The sequence below is a fragment of the Bactrocera latifrons genome, unplaced genomic scaffold (assembly GCF_001853355.1).
Source record: "Bactrocera latifrons isolate USDA-ARS-PBARC rearing strain unplaced genomic scaffold, ASM185335v1 scaffold_310, whole genome shotgun sequence".
Lineage (NCBI taxonomy): Eukaryota > Metazoa > Arthropoda > Insecta > Diptera > Tephritidae > Bactrocera > Bactrocera latifrons.
Genome location: NW_017536742.1, coordinates 50,262 through 76,576, shown reverse-complemented (window position 1 = coordinate 76,576; position 26,315 = coordinate 50,262). Strand labels below are relative to the sequence as shown.

The window sequence follows — 26,315 nt, the reverse complement described above, 5'->3', positions numbered from 1 at the left end:
AAATCCGGGTGACTGCCTGTCTGTCCGTCCTATCGTTCGTTCGTGATAGCTGTAACTTGAGTAAAAATTGAGATATCTTAATGAAGAGAATAATATATACCTAATATATGTATGTTCATTAAATRAAAACCTATAAAGTGCCATAACTAAGCAGTAAATTAAGATATACAACTGTAATGGTACAGAGGCGGAGACGATCCCGGTAGCAAGAGTCACTTGCGGACTAAAAATTTTCAAAARGTGGGTGTGGCTCCGTCCTCTTAAATGGTTCATATACATATCACTCAAACCGTTCAAGCCAAAACATCAAATCGCTCAAGATAAATCTTACAAGAACTCCTACTGACTCTCCATGTAATGCTACTGTTAAAAAACTAAAGAGCGCGATAAATCAATAACCAAAAACTTCAGAGATATTCAATTTTACCACCGTKGTGACATCGCGGTCAAAATTGGAAAATGGACGTGGTACCGCTCTCTCTTAGATGAATCGGGACCTGATCGACCGTTTTCAATCAAATTCGGCACCTGTCAGTAATTTAACATTTTATGTAAAAGTGTGAAAATGAATGAAATCATCTCRTTTCCATATAACATAACTTTAAATTCCATTTGATTCTTTTGATTTTGAAGAGGTACTAAAAATTTCCAATAATGAACCAAAACTGTTAGGTACCGAATATTTCGACCCCATTATCTATAGTTGACACGGAAAATACACCTAATATAACGAGTTTCGAACCTCCGGGTAATTTTTTACCTTATACGAGTATATCAGCCAATAGGCGAGTTATCTCACTGAAAATCAGAGTGCGTGTTTTACTTATAACAGTGTATCTTTGSSCCTAAAATGAATAAAATCRGGGCGAAAATTTTACCTAGCCCTCATATGACTAATATCAGGATTTTCAAAWATTSGGYTGACTTTACCCCAKWTGATTGACCTTGAGGAAATCTTGAGAGGATTTCATTAGTCGGTGGTCTTTTAACTGCATGCAGTATTGGTAAAAATTAGATAAAATCAAGTCAATACTATCTCTTATATACCTAAAATAAGATCTTTGAGTTTTCGTCAAAATGATCTGAATGTATAAAATTTAATATTCTATACTTTAATGCCAAAAATTTGTGAACTTGTTCCAGGAAATATTCAAGTTCCCATGTAGTAGTCGAAAAAGTCTGTCCGTATTTTTTCAATATAATGTTGGGTTGCAGRGGAAGTTGAAAAARMGTTACAGCTGCTCAAAAATGAGTGAAAATAATGAAGAAATTCCCTAAATTTTGAAATTTTTGTATAAGAAAGGGACACAAGTGACCAATGAAATTTTGAGAAGTTTACAGAGACGATGCTGTATCAGTTCGTGTATCACAACAATAGCTCGCTTCCGTTCTGGAAAATTGTCTGGTCGACTTATCGCTAAAAAAGTCGATGAAATTATAGGAAAGATGGATCAAAACACATAAGCAGCCATGAAACCGCTAAGGAACTTAATAAAAGAGTTTTGAACCATTTAAAAAAGGGTCGATGTTTGGGTACCACATGAATTGTCTGTGAAAAATTTAATGGACCGAATTAACATCTGCGATTYTTTGCTGAAACGAAATGAAATCGAACCATTTCTGAAGCGAATGGTAACAGGAGACGAAAAGTAGATCCAATACAGCAATAATGTTTGAAAAAGCATAGTGAAGCTCAACAAGAGGTCGCAAAGCTAGGATTGACACCTCGTAATGTCATGCTGAGTGTTTGGTGGGATTGGAAAGGAATCATCCACTATGCGCTGTTCCAGCCTGGTAGAACGAATAATTATACATTTTTTTTGATGGGATTGAAGTAAGAAATTGAAAAAAAAAAAAACGGCCAGAACTGATCACCAGAAAGGGCTTCGTCTTCCATCAGAACAACGCTAGACCACACACATCTTTGATGACTTGGCAAAAACTGGGAGAGCTTCGTAGGGAAGCTTTGACGCATCCATCATATAGCCCTGACCTTGCAACATCKGCGTACCATTTGTTTCGGTCCCTGTGAAAATTACTAGTCACAGTTTTTTCGCCGAGAAATCTCTAAAGTAAAAATGGCAAAAGTGGTCAACCAAAATAATACATATTTGGTTCATTATAAATATAAAAACAATAAKATTAAGTTTGATTAGAAATACGAAAATWTTTTTTCGACTACCCTATATAATTATTTCCGTTACTCTAACAAATCTTATGCTAAATGTGGCGGTCTTCCGATCCTCTGGTTGACGTTTTAAACTCTAAGGTATTTGCCTCTCATTGGTCGTGGCAAGTTGCAAGAGTATGAAATAATGTGTACTTGCAAGTTAATTGAAATAGTTCTAAACAAATTTTATGCCYACTCTATAGTGGTAACTGGCATATATTGTAACGTTAGTATATTTGTTATTATTAATATAATTAACACTAAATTACAAGTACTAATTTAATATTTTCATTAGATATTACACTTTTAACTCCGTATTTTTCGTACTTTTCCTCAAAAACAGTTCGATCCCGAGGGTTTTGGTGAGATACCAGTTGATGACTTTGTGAAGGCATTAAAATCTCCCGAATTTTTATCACAAGTGCCTATGAATAAACGTGAATTGCTGCTTGAACGTGCGAAAAAGGCGCAACCGCCGACTGGACCCGGATATGTTACCTTCCAGGATTTTGTAAATGTGGTAAGTGGTCTTAATTCTTAAACGTAATGTTTTTTACTGTTGAACTAAGGAGACGAGTGAAAAAGTTGCTTAGTTTTTATTATAAGAAATTAAACTTTTCAAAAACTAATTATGTGGTCACTTAATGCAATTTACTTAATAAGAAATATTTACTATGAAAACTTAATAAGAATAGGTTTATGATCCTGATAGAAATTAAAAAAAATTGGTGTATTATCGCGTGATCTACATACATTACCATAGAGAGAAAGCCAGGGTCCGAAGATGACAGGAATGAATTCTCTTGAGAGCTCCGGACAGGGAAATTGTCCCAAATAACTTCCTCTCTACGTTACTGCCTACAATTTACTTCTTACAATTAACTTTGCAATGTTAGCGAGATCGAGAAGAAGTGTACTACCAGTAGATGAATTAAGCCTTGGTCTTTGTATGAAGTCGAATAGTGTCTTGGAACCTGCAAGCTGTCGTTCATTTCAAACATATAACGTTATCTAATCTTTTGGTTTCTCCATTTTTGTAGCTTTTATATTTTAGAGTCATGAGAAGAAAAGGCACACGCACACACCCTGACTTGGCTCTGTAAATGCAGCTATGGCTTTTGTTTTGAGTCCAAGGCTTCCTTCCTCACACACACAAATGTAAACATGCACAGATTGAGACTTGATAATTTGGTTTTTGTGCAGTTTTGGCAAATATCCTTTGCCTAATTTACACTTTGCATATTTGCGTCCTTTTTGTTTGTGTTCATTTCGGCCATTGGCCTGTCTGCCTGCTTGCCTTCTTATCAGAACCCGGTGTGTGGGTGTGCGTGTACACATAAGTGCACATGAAGAGCTACTTACACTCAAAAGAGAATCTCCGACAATTGCCATTCCATTAAGAGCCACATCTTGTTTGCGCACACACACATATTTGCATTGGCTACTCCTTTATTGCARTGGCTTTGGAATGGTTCTCAAGTAGCAACTGTTGTTGCTAACAACGCTGCCACACAGGTGCATGTGTGCCTGTGAGCGTGTCTGCTTGCGTGTTCATATTGACATTTACATGCATTGCTATTAATGTTGTTATTGTCATTAGAATTGTTCAGATTGCGGGCGTTGATGTTTACCTCTTTCTGCTTCAAGAAATTCAATTCAATTCGATTTGCTGCGTTCAGCTGCCGTTTTATTTGCACTACCCAAGCGTAGACATCTGTATGTGCGTGTGTATATGTGTGCATGTGTTCCGTCAACAAATATGCGCTAGGATGATTGTTGTTGTTGTTGTTGTTAGTAAATGTTGTTATTGACAAGTGGAATGCATTTTATGTTTTTTGATTGATATTTCGTTTGAGTTGTTGTTATCCTTTGTGTACATTTATTAATTTGTTGACAAACGGTAAACATTGTAAAAAGAAAATTCCCACAAATTGTTTTCGGATAGGTATTGGACACTCTTTCTGCATATTTTTATGCATTTATTTTTCGGCCATTCAAGGCTAGCATATTGTAAAAAAAGAGCAACGGTTTTTATTTGCTTTTGAAAGCAGTTAATTACTGTGGTGAAATTGTTTTCAAACCTCTTGTTGTACCAATAATTTAGCGGAGAAAAATAATAGTTGAGCACCTCATTATCTATATAACGTTATCCTGGCAACTCATTTGAAGATAAGTTTTCGAACTTATGTATATTTTTTAATTAAAGACACATCTCGTCGGACTATAAAATTTTTAGCACGAAAATCTTTCACTTCAAAATCCATCAGCCATTCGGAAAATTCTTGCAAGTAGCAAGTTCCACAATTTAGATTCAATATCTTTTAAGAAAGTTGAGCAGAAACGTTTTTTTTCGAAAACAAGTTATTATTGTTTATCAAGTGCTTGATAGTTCAGGACACTGGTAGGTCCGTCGTGGGAAAATCCCTTCCTAGACTTCGCTTTAATGTTAAGAGAGGACTTAAACGGAAGCAACAAAATTACATCATATTAAAGAAGATACTTTTCAACGGAACGAAATTGTTCGCAAATACATAATGTGCTTATAAAATGTTATGAAGTCTTCTGGGCTGTGAAGCTATTTTGTTCAAAATTTCTTCGCTAGAACGATCCGTCCATGTATATTGAGAAGAGCAAGATCGATCAATCTGTCTTCATTAGGCGCATTTCTTGGGTGAATTTTCAGCTTGCGAAGAGTAGCAAACCTTCTTTCATGATAAAACGTGYCTGGAATAACTGCTCGAGTAGTCGAGGGACGAGGATTGCTCTTGGAGTGACGTTTTGCAGACGAATGGAAAGGAATAACGTGACAGTCGTGATCTCACCATCGGAATGTTAACCCTCCAATTTTGAACAACGATCCCACTGTAGTACAGAGAGCCAATGTGCTTTAACGTGAATACCTGTCTATGAAAGACTAAACTCCACGGTGCTTTCTATTGCTAGAAGCACGTAGATCAATASAATGCGTTGATCAGCGCCCCAAAGCATAAATGCCTTTTGCATTTAATCCTTGGTTCCAATTGGTTCGGGTGGATAGGGACACCCTAGTYACCTTGGTCGGGTACGAGGCCCATCTAAAACCTCTGCCGTACTTTGGGTCCGGCACCCGGCCGCAGTGCGACTCCACATTGGACAAAATGCCCTTCCTGCATTTAKRTATAAAYCACAGCCACTGTAGTACAATCAAAGTATGCGCCAAATTAAAAAGAAAGCGTTAATTAACATATTCCGTAGTTGTAAGATTTTGCGACAATTGCCTATCAGCGCTAACTTCTTCTTCTTTATTGGTGTAGACACCGTTTACCTAGCCAGCGCAGCCGCTGTCTTTCCATTAGCTGAACTTTGTCAATGGCGTCGGATATCTCATATAGCTCATCGTTCCATCGAATGCCGTGRCGAATGCGCAAAAGATCATAAATCTTCCGCGGAACCCTTCTTTCGAAAACTCGTAACATCGACTGATCAGATGTTGTTATYCTCCATGCCTCTACACCGTTTAKCAGGATGGGAATAATGCGTGAGTTATCGAGTTTGGTTAGCCAGTCAGTCTTATAGAAGTATTGTACAGCTCTGCCTCAATGCACTGCTTAGCAAGGATTCATTACTCCATTTTTGCACGATCAGTGCAGATCATGTGACAGTAATTGCCCAGTGATTAAAGATTCATTCAAGAATTATAATTCATTCGGTTGACGCTTGCAATGCGCAGATTCTATGAATGAATTCTCAACCGATCGCTAATTAATGACTAATTTATTCCAGTGATACCAACAAATAACAACTGCGAAWGCAAGAAAAGCTTTATGTTAGCAGCATGATAGAGCACTTGCCACATGCTACACGCCATATGCAACATGTAGCATGCGTGCCACTGTTGCAGCTGAAGGAACGTGGTGTGGCGATTATTCAATCTGCAAAACGATTACCATTTATGGCATGGCATTGATTTACTAAAACCGATGGCGCACGCGCCTATTCCTCAGYCGACAAGCGTCCGACAATTGCTTTCGGTCGATGGGCTCAACCGGTAGCCGGCAGGCGATCGACGCCACCGCCTCTCGCTTGGCGCTTGCATGCAATCCGTTCCGTGTTGCGGTTCCTCATTGCATTTTCTACACAAGCACATACACACATATATATAAACACGACTGCACATTAATTTCAATAGAAAATGTTCGCCTTAACCTGCCAGCATCAAGCGCCTAGCAGAGCCGAGTGAAGCTGACGACAGCTTCAATGACGTCCCCGGAGCAATAAGCGCGATGGAGTTGCACCTAGTAGACAACGCCAGCACGCTCTGATTCTGTTCACAGTTCGTCTCTTACATTACATTCGTACGAGCTGCTGTGATCCGTTGTGATTGATGTATAATGCAAGCGGGGAACGATTCCATTGAAGAAAAAATCCAATTCGCATGTCCGCATGTTCGTGATACAAACATACATATATTCAGCGCGTGCAATCTGGTCGATGCTGCCAGTGATAATGATGTGTTGATGATGTTTATGATAATAACTTGCGAGATCAGCTCCAGCGCGCTTTGTGCATACTAAAAGAAGTCGAGGAAATCAAAATGAACACCACAAAAGTGAAGAATAAATGCAATGCGACGGAAAGCGGAGAAGCGCAAGCGCATGCGCATTGCGCACATCATAATCGTGTCGCGTGCCCAGCGATCGCTTGACGGCCGATGACTGAAGACTGCACGACCCCGAAGACTATGCTGTCGGCTGAGTTTATTCAATAAACTTGCAGCTGCAACGTTGTGCTCCTGCGCGGTAGACGGCACGGCGTGGCGAGCCGAGGCGACGATCGCTGCACCGCGTAGTTGGGTGCATGGCTGTGGGCAATGGACGTGCAGTGGCGGCACTTGTTGCATTTTTTACCGTTTGTGCATTCCGACTTCATTCAGAACAAGATTCAGGAATTTCTTGGTGCGTGCTTGGCACAGGTCCTACAACAGCAACCCAACTACAGCAACACCAACAGCAGTTGTTCGCTTCGGCGTGCATTGAATTCAGAAACAAGAATGAGTTATGCAGTGGAGAATGCAACGCTGCCTTTTGCTTCTTATAATTTGATTGTGGCAGTTTATTACAGTGTTATTGTTATTGCTATAGCTATTGTTGTTGTTGTTTGTTCGCAGGTCATTCGTCGACTGTAATGTGGTAATGTGCTGTGCTCCAACGCAAAGGGAGTGTTTTTAGTGGAACGGACGCATTTTCCGAACATTCGCGTTGCAGTTGGGCCACAATTCATTAATAGATCCAGGAAAAAATATCGCGCTTATTAAAAATTGCCTTGAATGCTTTCATCAAAATAAAAATTCCAAACTACTTAATTGCTGAAGCTCTGCTGATTTTGCTACTTCGCTTTCCACTTTGTATGATTTTTTTAAAATACCGTTGCGGAAGGAAAGAACAATTCTTTAAAAACTTTCAAAACAGGCTCCTTCTGCGTCGATGCAGCGCTGTCAGCGTGATTTCAAAGCATTGAAGGCGTCACAGAACGCACTCTTCGGAATAACCTTGAGAGCCGAGGTGCATGCTGTTTTGATCCCCTCTGTCGTCTCAAAATGCTTGCCTTTCATCGACTAGTCTAGGGGTTACATCTGGGCTGTAGGAGGAGCTACCTAAGCATTGGGATACCGGCATTTGTTAGGTAGCTGTTCACATCGGCTGCAATGTCTTATCGGACCCGATTGATCCTTCGTTTGAGTCTCTTGAGGACTTCCAAGTAAACTTGGCTTGTCCAGGAAGAACAAATTCATTGTAGACGATGCCTTTGATGTCAAAAAAGGCAATTAGTACCTTTTTCACTTAATACTTGCGCATTCTTCAGGACTTATTCAGCGCCCTCTTCCCGGGTCCTCCAAAAGTCTCTATAGTTGGTGGACTTTGATGTCTTCTAAATAATACTTTGAATATTACACATGTGGTCGCTTTCAGGTAGTCGCTTTCTAGATCTGATTTCGCGGATTTAAGATTCGATAAAAGCTCATACAAATTCTTCAGATATATAARMTGGAGAAAGATCGTGTAAAGACAACCCTRCAACTCGACGTCTCGTTGCTGGGAGTTGGCTGAGAGCTATATAACTTYTTTTTACTCGACTCGTTGCGACYMCGGCATACTTTCTAAAATATTTATGGATAGAATTCTAATAAAATTTACTGGTTATTTAATTTTTTYACTTTGGGCCATAATCTCCTTCTTTTGCTCTGGTTTTATATCTCCAGATGCATCTGTCTATAAAATGCAATGCAGGTATTTCAATTTGTAATGATGAGCGATGTTCTATCAAAGTGCTTTATTTTAATATATACAAGTCCATTCTTTAGTAATGTCGCGCGGCTGTAATTCATGAAGGAAGAGATGTGTGGTTGGCGCGGCAAGACGGAGTAAAATRCAGGCTGATTGCACAATGAATGCATGCGCTTTTTGCGACTCSCGTGCACATTCCTGCATCTTAAGCGACAATGGCGACACGCCAGACCAGACGGCCAGCGCTCGGCCAGCTGGAAGCACACTATTGACGCGCCGCCGCACACSCAACGTTCGTTCAGGTGTAGCCAGTGAGTGTGKCGCTGTGTGCTCGCCACGATTACGCGTATATGTCATAACGTGCAACACATTTGTTGCCAACACAACCGTTACAACAACACGCKCCGCACAAGCGGTAATGACAATGTGGCAAGAAGAAGTTTCAACTTTTTTCCGTTGTCTTATCAGTAGMAAATCAGTTKCTGATGATCTGAGCCGCTGAAGTCGCTGTTTGTCGATCAACAATCRGCCYGACAGCCGGGTAGACGGGTAGAGAGACGGCTGGTGTTGATGCAGCTGGTAATAAGATTGCAATTGGCAACGCGGCGCGTAGTGTGCTCCTGAGCATGGTCGCCCGAAAAGGCTTTGTCACGTGCGATCTTTTATTATAAATTCAGTAATCATACAATCGATGAGCTTGTATTGTGCATGTGTAATAGCGCGCGTGGGGATACTGGGCGGTGTTGGCGGAGTGCGAACGGCTGTGAAGCTGGTTGGCTGGTTGGCTCGTGGACATTCATACCTTTACCTTAAGAACTCGAACGTGTGAGTATGCGTATAAGTAGGGGYGCATTTGTGTGCGTGCGTGTGTTTGTTGTGCGGCATTTTTGCTTTAAATCATTTATCCTAATAAGGTTTGGTCGCCAGATTGCAACGCATTGCACCGCTACGGCAATGGAGGCGCCTGGCTCGGACCATATTCTTTCACTTGCCGCGTGCCGTGTGACGGAGGTAGGCCGAGCGCCCGGCCATATGGGCGGCTGCGCGCTGCCATCTTAGTGCATTTTTGTCCGCATTTCTGCAAAAGAAAGATCTCGAAAGGAAACCACATGTTTCTGGCTATGTGCGCCTTTGTAGGTGATGAGATGAACGTTTATTTTGATGGAAAGTTGTGTGAGTCGTTGACAAGTGGCAAACAACTTGGCTTCTTTCAAATTATATGAAATATTTACTGAATATTAATGTAAATTGTATAACTTCTGACTCGTGAWATCCAATCCATACTAAGAATTGTAGAATTACCTTCGCCCAATTGCAGTGCCTATTGCAGAGTTTGACAATTCTCAAAGGGCGCTTTCAAAGCGTTTTTAAGCTGCGATTATCGAATAAATATCATAATTATAACGACTAGACGAGAATGCTGACTGTATGAGCCACCCATCTGACTGCTGTGCATTAATCTTTCATCCCTTTGGTTAAAGGTTAGTTAGTACATCTTTATGAACTGCTCTGAGAAAAACAAAAAAGAATTTAACTGACTAGCTTCGATAGCCAATAAAACTATGGAAAGATAAAGTAAACATTTTTCTTAGTTTTCATTCGATTTCTTCCTACAAGGGGTATTTTTGGGATWCTACCCAATGTCGATGCCGACTTCCTATTGTGCGACATCTTCAATTTACTGCTGGATAAAATAATTCGAGTTGCAGATCTGAATAGAGAAGGTACAATCTTCTTTAAGAGTGTACAGCTACKGGCGTACGCCGATGATATTGATACCATTAGCCATTAGCTCTGYCTTCTCCAGACTAGATAAGGAAGTGAAGCAAATGAGTCTGGTAGTGAAGGAGGCCAAGAAAAAATAACTTCTGTTAAAAGTTAAAGTTGTAGATAATTTCGTCTATATTGGAGCCAACAAAAAATGCCGGTCTTTAAATACAACCCAGAATAACTCTTGTCTTCGGACTGAGTAGGTAATTGTGAAGTAAAGTCCTTCCTTGACGAACAAAAACCTTATTCTACAARTCACTCATCATCCGCGYGATGCTATATTGATCAGAGGCATGGACGATGACAACATCTGATGAGTCGGCGTTACGAGTTTTCGAGAGAAAGATTTATGGTCCTTTGCGCGTTGGTAACGATGAATACCGCAGTCGATGGAACGATGAACTGTACGAGATATAAGACGCCATTGAGATATGTAGTTCAGCGAATTAAGAGACCGCGGCTACACTGGCTGGGTTATGTCGTTCTTTGGATGAAAACACTCCAGCTTTGAAAATATGCGACGTAATACCTGTCAGTGAGAGCAGAGGAAGAGGAAGATCTCAACTCCGTTTGGGAAATCAGGTGGAGAAGGACCTGGCTGCACTTGCGCCACTGTTGTTAACTCGGCTTTGACTGCGTAAGCAATGTCTACGCCATTAAAGAAGATGAAGACTTCGAATATCAAACAGCTCAGGTTTGTGGTTCGCCAAATACTTTTTGGGACTTTAAGAACCTCTAAAAATATACTTTTTATCTAGATGTGTATAAGAGACAGGGTTTGTGGTTCGCCAAATACTTTTTGGGACTTTAAGAACCTCTAAAAATATACTTTTTGAGAATTAGATTAGATCCAATGATATTCAGCGGTTTATATTGTGTGATTCAAAATACGGAATGAAAATGTGTGTTTGTTGTGCGCATGTAAAATTCGAATATTACTACCACGTCAGGTGGAATTTTGCTGAGCTTAAGTGCTTCACTTAATTATGTGGGAGTGTAGCACGCGTGGAGCAACAAGCAATATGAACTCCAGCAACACGGTACGCCACAAGCGTTAAGCAAACAGCAACTCCGACGGTGGGTTAAACAGTAATGACATTATGAAAATAAATATGACACGATGTGCTGGAGCATACGTAATTACGTATGGTAGTATGTGTGCGCGGAAAGCATTTCCACTAATTTGCCTACGCACACGGTGCACGCGCTTAAAATAAGGTTTCGGTTCCGGCTGAGGGAARCCGCGCGCTGCAGCGCCTAAATACCGCCGACTCCACATTATGTTGACTCGGACATAATAATRTTTGGTAGCACCGGCGGGTGAGCCGACCTCATTAGAAGCGATATGTGACAGTGMCGCGTACGCAACTGATGCATGTGTCTAAACCGAGCGTAATTAGTTAMAACATAACGGCTAAAAACCTCAACTCACTGCCCAAATTACTACCGATTTTTTTGATTGAAATTCATTCGTYGGCCGCAAGCCGAATTTGGCTTATACAACCATCACATGCCTGGTATGGTATGTATGTGTTTGTCGCTGCTGTCAATAAATAGATGCGTTCGTGTTGCATGTTCAGTTGACATGTACGGATATAAATGCGGCTCATGGCCAAAGGGTCGCGGGCAACTCATTAAAAAGGAAACTTAATCGGTGCACTGCCCGCAACGCTGACGGCAAATCATTGATGAGTTTGCATAGGTGACATGCATTGTCGKGCTGCCAGGTGCGTTGAGGCACGGCCGTGCGTGCCTCTAKGTTTGTTTGCATGTTGCGTCCGCCATAGTACGTGCCACCGGTTTGTGTGTCGACACTCACGGGCGCACACATGCACACATCTTCAATATCGGCAGGTGCATTGGTGGCTGTGTTTGCTGTTGTTGGCGCTTGTGCGAGCATGTCAGCGCTTGACAGTAACTGCTTCAATATTTGATTTAGAACGAGCGTAATGGATAATTGAAAAGCCTTCGCCGAGTGTGAGGCCTTTGAGTGCGGCAATGCCAAGGTGCTGCTCGAAAAATATCAAATTACCGCGTCGAAGTAAGAAATCTGTTGAACAGCATTGATTTGTTTGTAAGCCGGTGCGATGTACAACTTTGTGCGGAATAAAGGAAAAACTGAAAACACTGAGGCGCCAACAAATAAAAGCTGCAAGCGCGGAAATAACACACATACAACTTTTGTGGCGCAAGGAACAGCAGCGGCCAAAGGAGATATTGATTGCAGTCGCCTTTACACATGTGCACGTGTATGTATGTAATACATGTATGTTTGTAATACTATGTATGTATACGCGCATATGTCGCGCGGATGCACAAAAATACTAAAGGACCCGTTCTGCTCGTGTCATTCCGTTTCCGGTGGCAGTGGAAGGAAGGCTGCCGTGTGCCGAAAAAAATAGTTGAGTCAAGCAGCTGCAAAGTGCGACAAACTCGCTTAACTGAGTGCTACTTCCTAATRTATATACATATGAACGGCACAGAAATGTACAAAATATGCCTTACCAAATGTATATACAGGGTGCCGTCGTTATTGTCTCAAATGTCATAAAGCTTGCTTGGTTAGTTTTTATCGTTAATTCGATAATTGATATTGGTAACATCGAGAATGGATATCGGAGCATCGCGTTGTTGTTATTGTAGCGGCAGAAAAYATTTCGAGGCATGGTACCGATTTGACACTTCTTGGCCGGATAACAGTCCGGTTCCGTCCGGGTTGTTTAGACCTAACTGCTTCAGCAAGTAAAAAGATGAGTCTACTAGTGACCGACTGTTGAACTATTGATAATTACTCTATTTGTGGAACGTTGACTGCGCTGAATATGRCATGAAAGCTAATAATAATAGTTGTCTCTTCTTACCCACTGCGATTTGTACTTAGCACAGACATGAACCCTAAAACTAAATTTGGGGATCAGTTTCGGAGTTTTTCTATTTAGTGGTGGGCCTCGAAACATTTTATGAAAAGATGAGGCGACTAACAGGAAGTTACAATAACGGAGCATACTATTGTAGAACCTCCAAAGATGATCTAGTGGCGGATTTTGGAGGGAACACKTTTCCAGCCTGCTGAATGGCARTGAACACCAGAAGATGGCGAACACGATTCCTCAATCGATCTCGATGGAGCAGACGAAAAACTGATAAGGAGCATGCATTAGCTTTTTTTTTGTAGAATACCAAGGACCAAACTCTATAAGTCACTTATTATTCTCTACTGTATGATACAGAGGCATAGACGATGACACCATCTGATGAGTCGACGTTACGAGTTTTTGATAGAAACGTTCTGAGGAAGATTTATGGTTTATTGCGCATTGGCAACAACGAATATCGCATTCGATGGAACGATGAGCTGTATGAGTTATACGACGACATTGAAATAGCTCAGCGAATTAAGAGGCACTGGCCGCTGGCGACTCCAGTTGTTAACACGGCTATAACCGAGTAGGCGGTGTCTACGCCAATAAAGATGAAGAACATGTGGACCTTGTTTGGTTTGGATCGAAACATTAAGTTCATAGTTTCCTATTATATTACCACAAGATTTCCTATTGCACCCTTTATATAAAAGTATAATACATACATATAAAATATGTTCCCAAGCGTTTCTTTTTTTCATATTCAAACATGGGCATATGCAAATAATTTCTCCTTGCAAAATTTTTTTACGTGACGTTAAGTAAATACAAACACAAAGCGATTAAGGAACMTACCTACACACAAGAATACATATGTACACATTTACACATGTTGGAGAAACAATAAGCATGCAAACCGCCTTCATTGATCCTTAAGCATTCCCATTCGCATTGTTTCGCCCCCTAATTGATATTCCTTGCTCCTGCCATTGCAATCAAAATCAGCGCGAATTCTTCTTTGTCTTGAGCAAATTTGATTTAAGAATGCGTAATTTCAAATTTAACAATTCTGCTGTTGGAGTGTGCGCACATTGTTCGCCAGTAGCGCTGTGCAGTGCCACAACGAATCAAAATCAAGGAGGAGGACCTTTTTACTGTTTTTGTTGGTTCTTCTACTTTGTCGTCTTTATGTATGGTTCCATTATCGCGCGCTAAGCTGAGCTCGGCGTCTTTGCATAGCGACAAGCTGTGCTGTCAATTCAGCGTGCCAAAGTGCATAAACACAACCACATTTATACAAACACACACACACGCAGGCGCTTGCACACGAGTCAACAGGAAGTCATGTAAAGGTGCAAACGAGCTTCCGTTTCAACTCTGCGCTCGCTGTTGGCGCTGTCATTGGCATGTATTCTCGATATACATACAAACAAATGTATCTAAWTGCAAAATTCTTCTTATTTTAATGTCAAATTAAATGTTTTTGGTGTGATTGACGGCGAGAAATGTTTTATTTTTGCCGCAAATTTGTGGCGTTCTCTGTATGTTTAGAGCTATCCTTTTAAACTCAGAATATTGTTATAAATTTACAGCCAGCTAAGTAATGAAATATTATTTTCAAGGAAACTAAATTTTCTAGACATTTTATACGTTAGAACTTCTTATTTCTTCTAAATGCTGCTTTTCATGAGAATAGGAATAAGAGTATTGTCATATAGCCGATGACAGCCGAGCTAATTTTAGAGCGTTTCTAATGATGCGGATAATACGATTGCAATATCGCTCTAATATGCTATACAAAACATCTGCGGCACTTATTTTATTCATACATTTTCTTATGTCACTAGATCCTAATTTTTCATTTCGATTTAATCAGCGGGCATTTTGGAACATATCTCCCACAGTCTTTTCTTCGCTTGCTAAAAGTACTTCAGTATTAAATTCTCAGAATTATGTTGGTTTACACCAGTTTCTTACAACAGCAATAAGTCAGAGAATGTAGCAAATACCACGACCCTCAACTCTCTAATCTTTGCGTGTGAGATCGGTGTAAAAGTACGCATTTTCATAACTTTTCCTCCGGATGTTACAATGAAAAATGGCGTTTCAGACTTTTTCTAGCGAAAGGAAAAACTTTGGTTTGTCTATCTATGGTTATGYTGACAGTTTGCTCGATTATCGAGGTGTGGTCCACTMCGAATTCCTTCCGACCGGCCAAACTGTCAACAAGGAATACTATTTGAGTRTTATGCGTCGTTTGCGCGAAGTTATTCGTAAAAAGAGACCGGATTTATGGGCCCACATCTTGGTTTTTGCACCACGATAATGCACCATCACGTACTGCATTGATTGTATGTAGGTTTTTCGCTAAATAGCAACTATTTTGAGAATTTGAAAAAACGTTGGTACAAGTGTATTGGGGTCAAGAAGGATTACTTTGAGGAGTACGACATAGATTTTGAAGAATAAGTTAAGAATTTAAAATTATGAACAAAGTCTTACAATTTTTTGCTCATWGTAATATGTACATATGTAAGTGAAAGAGTTTGTATGGCACTGGCACTTTACCTTCGAAATAGTGTTTTAGATTTTAGGCGCTCGCTTCTGACGTCAGTGAGATGTCGGAAATGTGGACGTCGCCTGGTCAATGGTCAATTTCGTGGCCATTTATTTTGATTGTGGTGCATTCGTAGCGACAACCAGCGCTGATGGTGTCCACTTGCATTGCATTAAGGACACGCTGAGAGCACGCACACAATTCTTAAATACGAGTATCCAGCTATGAAATCCCATGAACGTGTGCAACGAAGCCTGAACTCGCAAAGCGCATTGCGACCATTTTACGTATGGCGCTGATATCAGCAGCTGGGTTGTAGTCGTTCATCTCTGTGTCCGCCGACTTTTATTCGTTCTTCGCCAACTTATTTCAAAATTGCAATGATAACGTTTGCACTTTCAATATCTTGGCACATGCTCGGCAATTTCGCTAACAAATGCAGAAAGCAGAGAATGCATCTTAATGCTGGGTCGCAGGGTCAAGTGTGCGCTGGAAATACTGACAGAGCTTTTGTTTAAATTAAGCTGTCGAGTTCGGTTGCCTTGATTATTATAAAGTTGAAGGAAAGTGAAAGATCTGCATGCCTTTTGGAGAAAACTGGATAATTATGGGTTTGTGGCCGCCTGTGGGTTGTAAGTTAAAATCTTAACCAACCAAAAGCTAAATTGTTATTATTGTGCTTCATAAATACAGGAAACAGTGTGAGAARTAAAATTAGTCTGCTTCAAAACAAATAAATTTAATTAAACTATTGGGTCGTTCACTTCGTAACTTCGTTGAAATGCCTAGGATTAACTTCTAAGTTTGACATATGGATTCCTCATAATCTTACAGAACGAAATTAACTTCACGCATTAGCGGCTGTGTGATCAAAAGCCAAAGAAGTGATATATTTTTGAAGCGCAATGGTACTGGCTACGAAAAGTGGGTTGTTTACAAGAATGTACAACTTAAGAGATTAGGGGATGAACCAGCTCAAACCATTTCGAAAGGCGGCAGTCACCAAAAAAAGGTAATGTTGTCAGTTTGGTGGGATTTCAACGGGATTATTACTTGTTCCGATATCTTTTTTGGTTGGGAGACCTGAAATCAGGATGTCAATTTTTCGCCTGCAAGAGTGAAAGATTTGCATTTGCATTAGAAAAGACGAAATTACTTSGTTAACGACCCAGTATATGACTCGAGAAATGGAAAAGAAACCCCATTGTTGATAAACACACACACACACAGGTATTTTTTTACATATTCTATCAACCCTAAATTCCAATTAAAATGTAGACTGCATTTTTACCTACATTTCTTGAACAAATACAACTATGAATGCACTCAGGGAACGGTAAACCCATATTTCGAACTTTTCTTCTGTACAAAATACTTTTCTAATTGTCAAAAACTTTTGACTATTTAACTTCCAACAAATTCATAATGGAATTGTAAAATACTTTGAATTTGACTCAATGGTAGTTTACCACAGAGCAAGTGTTTCACATACATACATACATACATACATACATACAAACATATGCATGCACAGAAATGACTTTGTTTCCTAGGGGAGGTAAAACGTTGTAAGTATTTTAGTACGTTCATATACATCCTATATGTATGTACATATCTGGAAGTATTAACTTACTAATATTCTCAGCCTTTGTGGTTACACCACTACTACATGCGCATTGACTATGAATAATAGTAAAGTTTAAAAGGCAATTTGTCGATTGGTGAAGCGGTTCCTTAGATGTTGAATAGCTAAATAGGGCAAAAAACCAACAAAAACAAAACAAAGCAAATCAATCATTTTGAAAGTGGCATTCACACACACATTCACAGATCCGCGCACATGTTCCAAAACCGATGTGGGTAAAATATAACGACTATTATTGTGTTTTTCTGTGCAATTTGAGGGAAATTTGGCAGCACTATAATTACGTTAATACAAATACACATAGTACATATGTACATATATCAACGGGAATTGCGTTGAAAGGCAAAACCGGCGGAAATAAAGCGAATAAATGAGAAATACTTGATGATTTGGGCAATTAGAAGTTGTAAATAGTTGAAATACACACACATGCACACGTATACATTGCTTGCATGTTTGTGTGTGTTCGCTAATTTGGGCTAAAGAAGTAATAAAACGCACAGTAGCATTGAAGGATTTGCCGCTGCGTTCACAATTTACGAAGGTTTTGTTTAATCGATGGGACTTTGACTTTAATTGGAGGTTGTAAAGAGGAATGTAGTTATGCATATCGCCTTGTACTCTTTCATGTATTTTGAAATGTTTAAAGATATATATTTATATGCAATAGATACATATGTATACCATCTGATCAAATATGACTGATCGRTATCGAATCGAACCCACTTTTTTCCTTAGTTTTTTATGCTCGGGGGAAGTTTGAACTCTATAACCTAGACGCGGAATTGACCAAATAAAAAATTTAGCAAACGAGTTTGCTTTCAATAAGAGGATGACAAAGTAKGTATTTATTCCCGTTAAAGTACATTCGACGCCATTATGTATAGAATTCGATTTCTYTTGCATGGCCACCACGGTCACGCTTGCAGAAGTCCATACGTAGAACCCAATTTTCGACGGTTTTCAAGCATAAATCGGTCTATACTGCTTCATTTTTACGTTCGAAATTCGTATCAAGTTCATCAATTGTCGCTGGCTTGGCATAGACCATAGACTTGACGTAGCCCCACAGGAAATAGTCTAACGGCGTCAAATCGCACGAYCGAGGCGGCYAATTGGCGGGGCTATTTCGTGRGRTAACACGTTCACTAAACTTGTTTTTCAATAAATCGATTGTGACATTCGTTTGTTTCGCCGTCTTGTTGGAACCATATATWGTCCAAGTCCATCCATTTGGTTAACATTTAGCGGTAGCGATTTCCATTCACAGTAATATGCTGGTCTTGATCATCACGAAAGAAGTACGGCYCAATGATAACGCCGGCCGGCAATGGTGAYTCTTGAGTACGTGGGGATTGCTGCCTTACTAATGACGCATATTGTGCTTATTGACGAAGCCATTCAGCCAGAAATGAGCCTCATCGCTCAAGATGAGTTTTCGATGAAAATGCGGATAATTTTCAAGTTGCTGCTCAGCCCAATTCACGAACATACGACGATTCCGGTGGTCAAAAGGCTTCAGTTCTTGCGTCAATTKGATCTTGTTAGGATGCAGGCCATGATCTTTTCGCAAAATTCGTCACACCGATGACACAGAGATGCCCAACGCTTGAGAACGTGTGAGAGACTGATTTGGGTCTTYCTAAATTGATGTGCTAGCGGCAGCAATACTCTCTCCACTATGGGCACTTCGTTGTCTCACTGTCACGGGAAAATTTTGTATTGTGCCTGCGGAATCAAGTTTTTTCATTAGACGCTCAATTGCAGATCTGACGGAAGGATTATGACGACGATAAATTSGTCGTAGCGCTCTTAAAATTGAGGCCAMTGACTCCGAATTTCGGTAGTAAATTTTAATAATTTCGACCCGTTGTTGGAACGTATATATATCTTTCTATGATGAAACTGTAAACCCTATTGAAGACAAAATTCAAAAGAGCTGGAAAAAATATGACATCGTTCGCTGTCCCTAACGGTSTACTTTTGTAATATGATGTGTRGTGGCAAATGTTGCAGAAGTATCTTGGGGAGTCACAAATATATGAGTGGCTTAAAGTAATCAGTGAAGGCTTCGAAGTCATTGACACATGTCGTTCATCTGATAATGCTGATAACATCGGTTAAAGAAGCAGTGCTTGAAAAGCATCCTGTTGGCATCAGAAAGAACGCAGAGGATCTCAATATCTTTTATGGATCGATTCAACGCATTTTGGTTAAGGCTTTATATTATTGCTGGTGGTAGAGACCTGGATTTGAACATGTCGCCGAAGCTGTCCAATAATTCAGCGAATAGTCCGAACCAAAAACGATCGTAAACCGATAAAACCAAAATTCGTTGAATGACCAAAAGGGGRATATATTTCGATTTAGGATTAAAGTTGAGGAAAGGAGTATTTGCGTTCAGCTAAGTGAAGAACACAGAGTCAGACATTAATTATAAAATAAGTATCTAAGTTAAAGATTTTTTATCGTTTTCAGCTACGAAGCAAGCTCTTTTATTTTATTAATAAAAAATCGTTCACGAAATTGTCACATGTGTTTGCTACACAACACAAACACAATAATAACAAATGTACAAGTTCCATTTATCACCATTTACCGCTCATCTTAATTGGCAATGGACAAATGTCTACATACTACATACAGACGATACTGACCAAGTTAGTGCGTGCTGACACCCGCCACGAAGTCATTGCGCGTTTGCGTGTTCGCACAGTGTTAAAACGTAAACGCCGGAGGTCTCTCTTCGAGGACAGCCAAACAGGGGAAGACAGACARYAACTGTGCAACAGTAGARTGAGAATATTGACATTATCACCCACAAGCAGGACGACTGGTCAGTAGTACATGTAGGCCTCACTGGTGGCGGCGGGGAAGACAATTGAAGTGCTGGTCGCTAGGCCAGGCTATCGGCAATCTAGAAAAGATGCCAGCTAGTCGGTCATTTAGTTCTGGCTTCGCGCCTTTTAGTATGTATATCAACAGTTTTATGCGGCCTCTTTGCTTCTCACACACATGTACATRCATACATGCGTGTGAGAGTGTGTGTGTTATTTATGCAATAATAAATTGTGCGTGTCACAAACAAATGATAAACACTTTTATGTGCGAGCCGTCACGCTTTGTAAATCTCGGATAAAGCGAGTAACCGGCGCATAGTCCTTTTTCCGGACAGTAGGTCACCATGATCTACTGATTTCTTGCGCCAATTAGTGTGAGTACACATACATTTCTTTTTGTATATCCATGTATGTATGTGTATATGTGTCAGGGAATGAGGTTTGTTCGGAAAATTGGGCACATTCCTTCTTTATCGGCGAATTTTGTTAGTGTGCGGCCAACTTTAGATCTCCTATTTTACTCATTTACACTTGCAGTTGCATGAATGTGAGTTGTGTATGTGCTACAGCAGAATGTGTGACATTAAAAGGCATTTCTTAAAAATACCGAATCGAGCTAAGTGAAATGGACCATTATCCTGCTGCTGATATACATATGTAGTACAACAAATGCAACAACAAAAGGCCATTGCTCAAAGATTTTCTGGGTGTTCCATTGTTGACATCACACACTGCGGGTGCTGAACAATTTAATTCCTTGAATTGAGCGGTTTGAAAATCAAACGATAAGTGAAGTCGGAAGTTCAAAGATTTTTTTATAGAAAAGATACATATCTACACACATATATACGTATGTATATACGTACATAATTAAAAATTATCGTATTCGTTATGTGTGTTGGCAAAGTAGTGCAAAGTGCAGTCTTCGGTTATTGTTGATAATTCGGAATTTATTTTATTAAATTTCATCAATGAATTCGAAAACTTTGTAGTATATATTAATAATAAATCTTGTATTGTAAATGCACTTGATTAAATTCCTTATGTAGGACTAATAATAAGTCCCCTTGGTTTTGCGCGCCCTCGCGAGTTGCTGAACTGTATCTCTTATCGAAGAGATTGATTCCCAATATTGATCTATTAATATTTGTTAATTCTATATTTCCGATCGTTCGTCTTTATATATGTATATGTAAACATAAAGATATATTTTTAGTGACCTTCCATAACCATTAATTCAAAATAAAATAAAATAATATATCAGTTCCACCATTTGCTCTTAAAACCGTATATTCAATTTTACAAAACATTCAATAATTGCAAATAATTAGCAACACTGTTCGCGAAATTCGAACACACCCACTACTTTTCGCACACCTGTTCCCAGAATTCMAATAAGCAATGATTGGCAATTCCGGCGTCACTGATAAACCAATTGGGTAAAATTTCTGTGTGTTTGTTGTGTTCTTTACTTATAAATGCAAGTTTCAGTTGCAAAGCGTTTAAATAAAGGAGAATCATCAAATAGGTAGGGTTATTCGCTTAGCTGGCTGTTAAAAGAAAAATGATTGACATAAATTATGAGTGAGTACATCATAAGTTACTTTGTTTTTGTTGTTTCGCTTTGTAGTGCAGTACTTTGTGTTTATGAATGGTTGGCGTGCGCGCTCCGTTATTCTGCCGACGTAACTTGCGAAATTTGAATTTTTGCGCGACGTTTTTTTTTTTTGTTGTTTTTTTATATTCTCTCTGAAAGCGTTGCCAGTTGGTGTGATTTATTGAATATTGCTTTTGTTGCAGTGGCAGTAAAGAGCCGAGTTGACAGATCTTGGCCGGATAAAAATCCGATTACTTAGAGCTATGGGCTGATATTAGAAGAGATCTAGAGACCTTACGCTGAGATCGTTCTTAAAGGGTTATTTCTCTTCATTTCAAAAAATTGAATGTACATTTCGATTAGAATGTTCTACAAAAATTTATTCGGCATTTGTTTCGGAAAAATTAGTTTGTTTGAAATAATTTTTTTTTTAACTAAACGCTATTTTATTGTCGGTGASGCATTTTTATTTCTATTTATCTATGACAGTAAACATTTTTTGTTTGTTTTTGAATTTGAGATAATTGTAAGCAGAAAAATCTTCCTTCCGCCAGTTACTTTTTTTACTACTGTATAACTAGAAATTTATGAGTATTTGTGTACATATGTACTATACTGATGTAATGATACAACTATTAATAAGAATATTAACAAGGGTATCTATAATTTGCAGTAAATTAACGATTACGGGTGGGCCGAATATGTTAAGTGGTGTATATGAAGCCACATTCATATTCCAAGCAGTTGCATATTTATTTGATATATAAAGATGTATGTATGTACTTAATTAAAATGAACTTAATCAAACTTGGATTTCATGCAATAAATCGCGCTTTTAATTAAACTCAAACTCTTTCTCAAAACTTTTCTGTTTTGTGGAAAACGGTTAAATATGATCCATGTGTATAGATATATTATACATACATATGTACATATATACATTTGTACATTTGAGTATTGTAAATAAATTAAAATATACATACATATTTCAGATGAGTGGCAAGCGTTCTCGCAGCTTTAAATGTGCAGTTCATCATCGCGACCGAGAAGTTTGTTCCGAAAATGATTTCCATCTCGTTTTAGAGGATCCGCCGTTCTTCAAGAAAATGGTACATGTCGTTGCCATGGAAATACTGCCCGAGGACCGTGATCGAAAATACTACGCCGATCGCTATTCCTGCTGTCCCCCGCCTTTATTCATTATATTGATGACAATCATAGAGGTAAAGAAAACATTCCAATTGTATACTTAGTAAAAAGCCTAAATTCCTTCATGTACTATATATTTTATAAAAATATGCGGTTCAAGTACTTTTATAGTAATGTATTACAAAAATATGTTTATAGATACATATTATGTGCATAAACGCAATGGGGGACTTGATAATTGGAGAAGTAAACGTGAACGTAGTAATTAAATTGTGTCAATGGGTTTGAGTTAAAATGTCAAATATTTAATGACTACGCGTGTCGTAAGCGACTTGCAATTCTTTTGATGTAATTTTTAATGTGTCCATTACTATTTTCAATATTTAAATATTCCAATACGCAAAATACTCTATTCACCAAATTAATATATTTGTATGCATGTGTGTATGTATGAAGGTGAACCTGAATGACCAGGTACTTTATTGGAAAGTCATAAAATGTTCATAAGTAAATAGTGAAATATGTTTGTTAAGTACAGTTACATGTAATTAAATACACACAAATGTTGACAATATTTTCGATACTAAAAACCGAAATTACATAAAAATACCGTAAATATGCTTAATAGCCGGTTTCAATGCGCTTTTATTGCCTTAGATGGTTAAGCTGCTATGAAAGCTCCGTAGTATGTTAATTAAGTCGTGCGTAGAAATAGCTACCGGTTGGTATGTGCACAGGCATTTTGTGTATTATTGCCTTATATACAGAGGGTAACCCGCATATATGTACTTTACACATATGCAAATATAAATGAACCATTTAAATGACAGACTTTCTTTTGCTCTTGCAGCTCTGTTTTTTCGCCTATCACACACTCGTGGTTGGAGAAGCTGAACCTGCCGGTCCCGTTCCGATCGATTCATACTTCATTTACCGTCCCGATAAGCGTCGTGAGGTGTGGCGCTTTATATTCTATATGGTATTACACGCTGGTTGGTTTCATCTCGGCTTTAATTTATGTGTGCAACTGCTTTTCGGTTTGCCGTTRGAGATGGTACATGGGTCCGGACGAATTGCTTGTATATATTTTTCTGGTGTGCTGGCTGGATCGCTAGGTAATAATGAATWTTTAGAGTCAAGCTTTAGAAATTTTATGAAAACTTAATATTTAAATTTTTAATCTTTTCATATAACTTTTATATTTCTCTTTTATTACGCTATTCGCAGGCACTAGTATTTTTGATCCCGAAGTGTGCCTAGTAGGCGCCAGTGGTGGTGTATACGCACTGTTAGCTGCTCATTTGGCTAATGTCATGTTGAATTTTCATCAGATGCGCTATGGCATTCTACGTCTAATTGCCATCCTAGTCTTCGGTAAGTATCGAGTACTGAGTACTGAATATCTTCACACAACTTTAAACTTTCAATATTTCTTATAAATATTTCTTATCTATCATTTAATATCCTTGCAGCATCCTGCGACTTTGGCTTTGCAATTTACGCCCGATATGCCGAAGAATATCCATATAGTCCCTCAGTGTCGTATGTCGCGCATTTGACTGGTGCCTTATCAGGTCTTACAATCGGCCTGATTGTGCTCAAGAATTTCGAGCAAAAGCTGCACGAACAGCTCCTGTGGTGGATCGCTCTTGGTATTTACACTGCCTACATCATATTTGCAATAGTCTTTAATGTCTTGAATAGCACAGCGGCGTTGAGTCTAGATGTGGAACCCATTCATGCAACTGAAACGTTTTTCAATGATTTCCATGTGTAATATAGTTTGTGTTTACTATTGCACTCTGGACACTCTTTTTTTATGGGAGAGAAGTACATGAGTAAACCAATTTTCGCAATAATTTCACAACATAAGTTTGTATGTATAAATGTAATGCTTTAAGGTTTGTGTTAAACGCTTGCAATAAGCTTGTGCTTTTTTTTGTCTATAATAGTTCTCTTCTTTTTTTTGTAAAGTGAATGAATGAATTGAAATTAGTGCTTTTTTTTATAAAAAGTTCCACATTATGTTTTTGTTTATTCTATTGTAATTTTATGTTTCTGTTTATTATAATTAATTTCGGTTTAATTTGTTATTTAATTGCTAATAATTAAACATCAGTGAACAGTATAAAAAAACTAAGAGGTTTGACTTGCCTTCAAAATGACGAATGCGGATTAATTTAGTGTGTTAATGRGGGATCTCATTAGATCGTGCAATAATTTAAGTGTGCATTTATAGAATTTTGTCTTAAGGGAAAACGCAATTGAGTCTCTCTGAATAATATATTGTAATAATGAAATTTAAAAAGTTTCTAAATTGCCAGTACAAAATAGTTACTTCTAAAGCATATTAATGAAATGTATGTATGTAAAGCGRTTCATATGATTATATTTACTAAAATTAAAAATATTTTTAAGTCGGAAGAGGTGTAAGCAATTGGCATTATATATRCATACATAAGCATGTTTTGGAAAAATATACAAAGTCTTCTGAAATCTTATTTTTTTTAATAACCGAACTCGAATAATTGATTGTCAGAAATAAATTAGTTATTTGTATAACTGATTTTAAATTTGTATTTGATTGCCGCCTTATGTTCATAAAGAAACATGATATATAGTGTATAATAAGCTGAAATGTATCATTTCAATGAAATACAATATTATCCATTACTGCTGCAAAATGTTTCGGTTTCGTTCCCTTGAAGTAATACTTGTAATAGGCTAAGGCGAAGTTATAATTCAGACTTTTTCACCCAAAATATGTATTTTAGATGGAACGATGAAGTACTCCAGTTGCTACTCAAGCCTGCCTTTGCCTAAATCCTCATTGAATTACATTTTTTACAAYTATGAAAGAACGTTGGTACTTAAAATAAACRAAAAGTACGTTTTAGATRTACATATGTAAATATACATATAAGGTACTTATATATAATATGTTCCAATATGGACGAATACAACACTGCCATTTAAAGAGTTCTACGTCTCGCAAAAATATCAAATAAATAAAACTATTTATTTAAGGAAAGCACTGCGAGCTATTTTGCTATTTTTAATTATATCTACACTTTGTACAATAAAAAATACAACTAATTACAATTTTTAAATAAATATTGTTTTTTTTTACATATTCAGCAAATATACTAAACATTTGTTTTTATTGTATTTACTTCGATTATTTGCAAATATTTGTAAAAAATTGCAAATAGAAAGGTTAGGTTAGGTTAATCTAGTACGCCAATAAGCCATAGACCGCGTCTACCAGTTTTTGTCCCTTGCGATACCAGATGGAGTTCAGTCGCTAGGTTCACGACGAGAGCCACTCTTAGGGATGCCTGCGCTTTACGAGAATTTTAACAGATCCTGCGGCCTCAATATCGACCTCCATTGTACTATACCGTGGAGACACCAAATGCTTACAGCGTGGTCCCGTTGTCGAATGCGGGACAAGTGCACTAGA

At 38.5% G+C, this 26,315-nt stretch overlaps 1 protein-coding gene across 9 annotated transcripts in view; it reads left to right on the top strand.

The window, feature by feature from the left end:
* The window catches only part of LOC108970864 (protein rhomboid), a 30,022-nt gene extending 5,182 nt beyond the window's left edge, over positions 1-24,840 (top strand). For 5 of the 9 annotated variants that reach the window (XM_018936541.1, XM_018936540.1, XM_018936542.1 and 2 more), the window contains exons 5-9: positions 2,514-2,690; positions 22,696-22,926; positions 23,703-23,967; positions 24,080-24,226; positions 24,325-24,840. In XM_018936541.1, coding sequence (XP_018792086.1) covers positions 2,514-2,690; positions 22,696-22,926; positions 23,703-23,967; positions 24,080-24,226; positions 24,325-24,629 — 1,125 coding nt within the window. In that variant the 3' untranslated portion in view covers positions 24,630-24,840. Of the gene's footprint in view, positions 1-2,513; positions 2,691-21,484; positions 21,691-22,695; positions 22,927-23,702; positions 23,968-24,079; positions 24,227-24,324 lie in introns of those variants that run through there. The other 4 variants (XM_018936544.1, XM_018936547.1, XM_018936545.1 and 1 more) reach the window with 4 other exon arrangements.
* Positions 24,841-26,315: the final 1,475 nt, after the last annotated feature.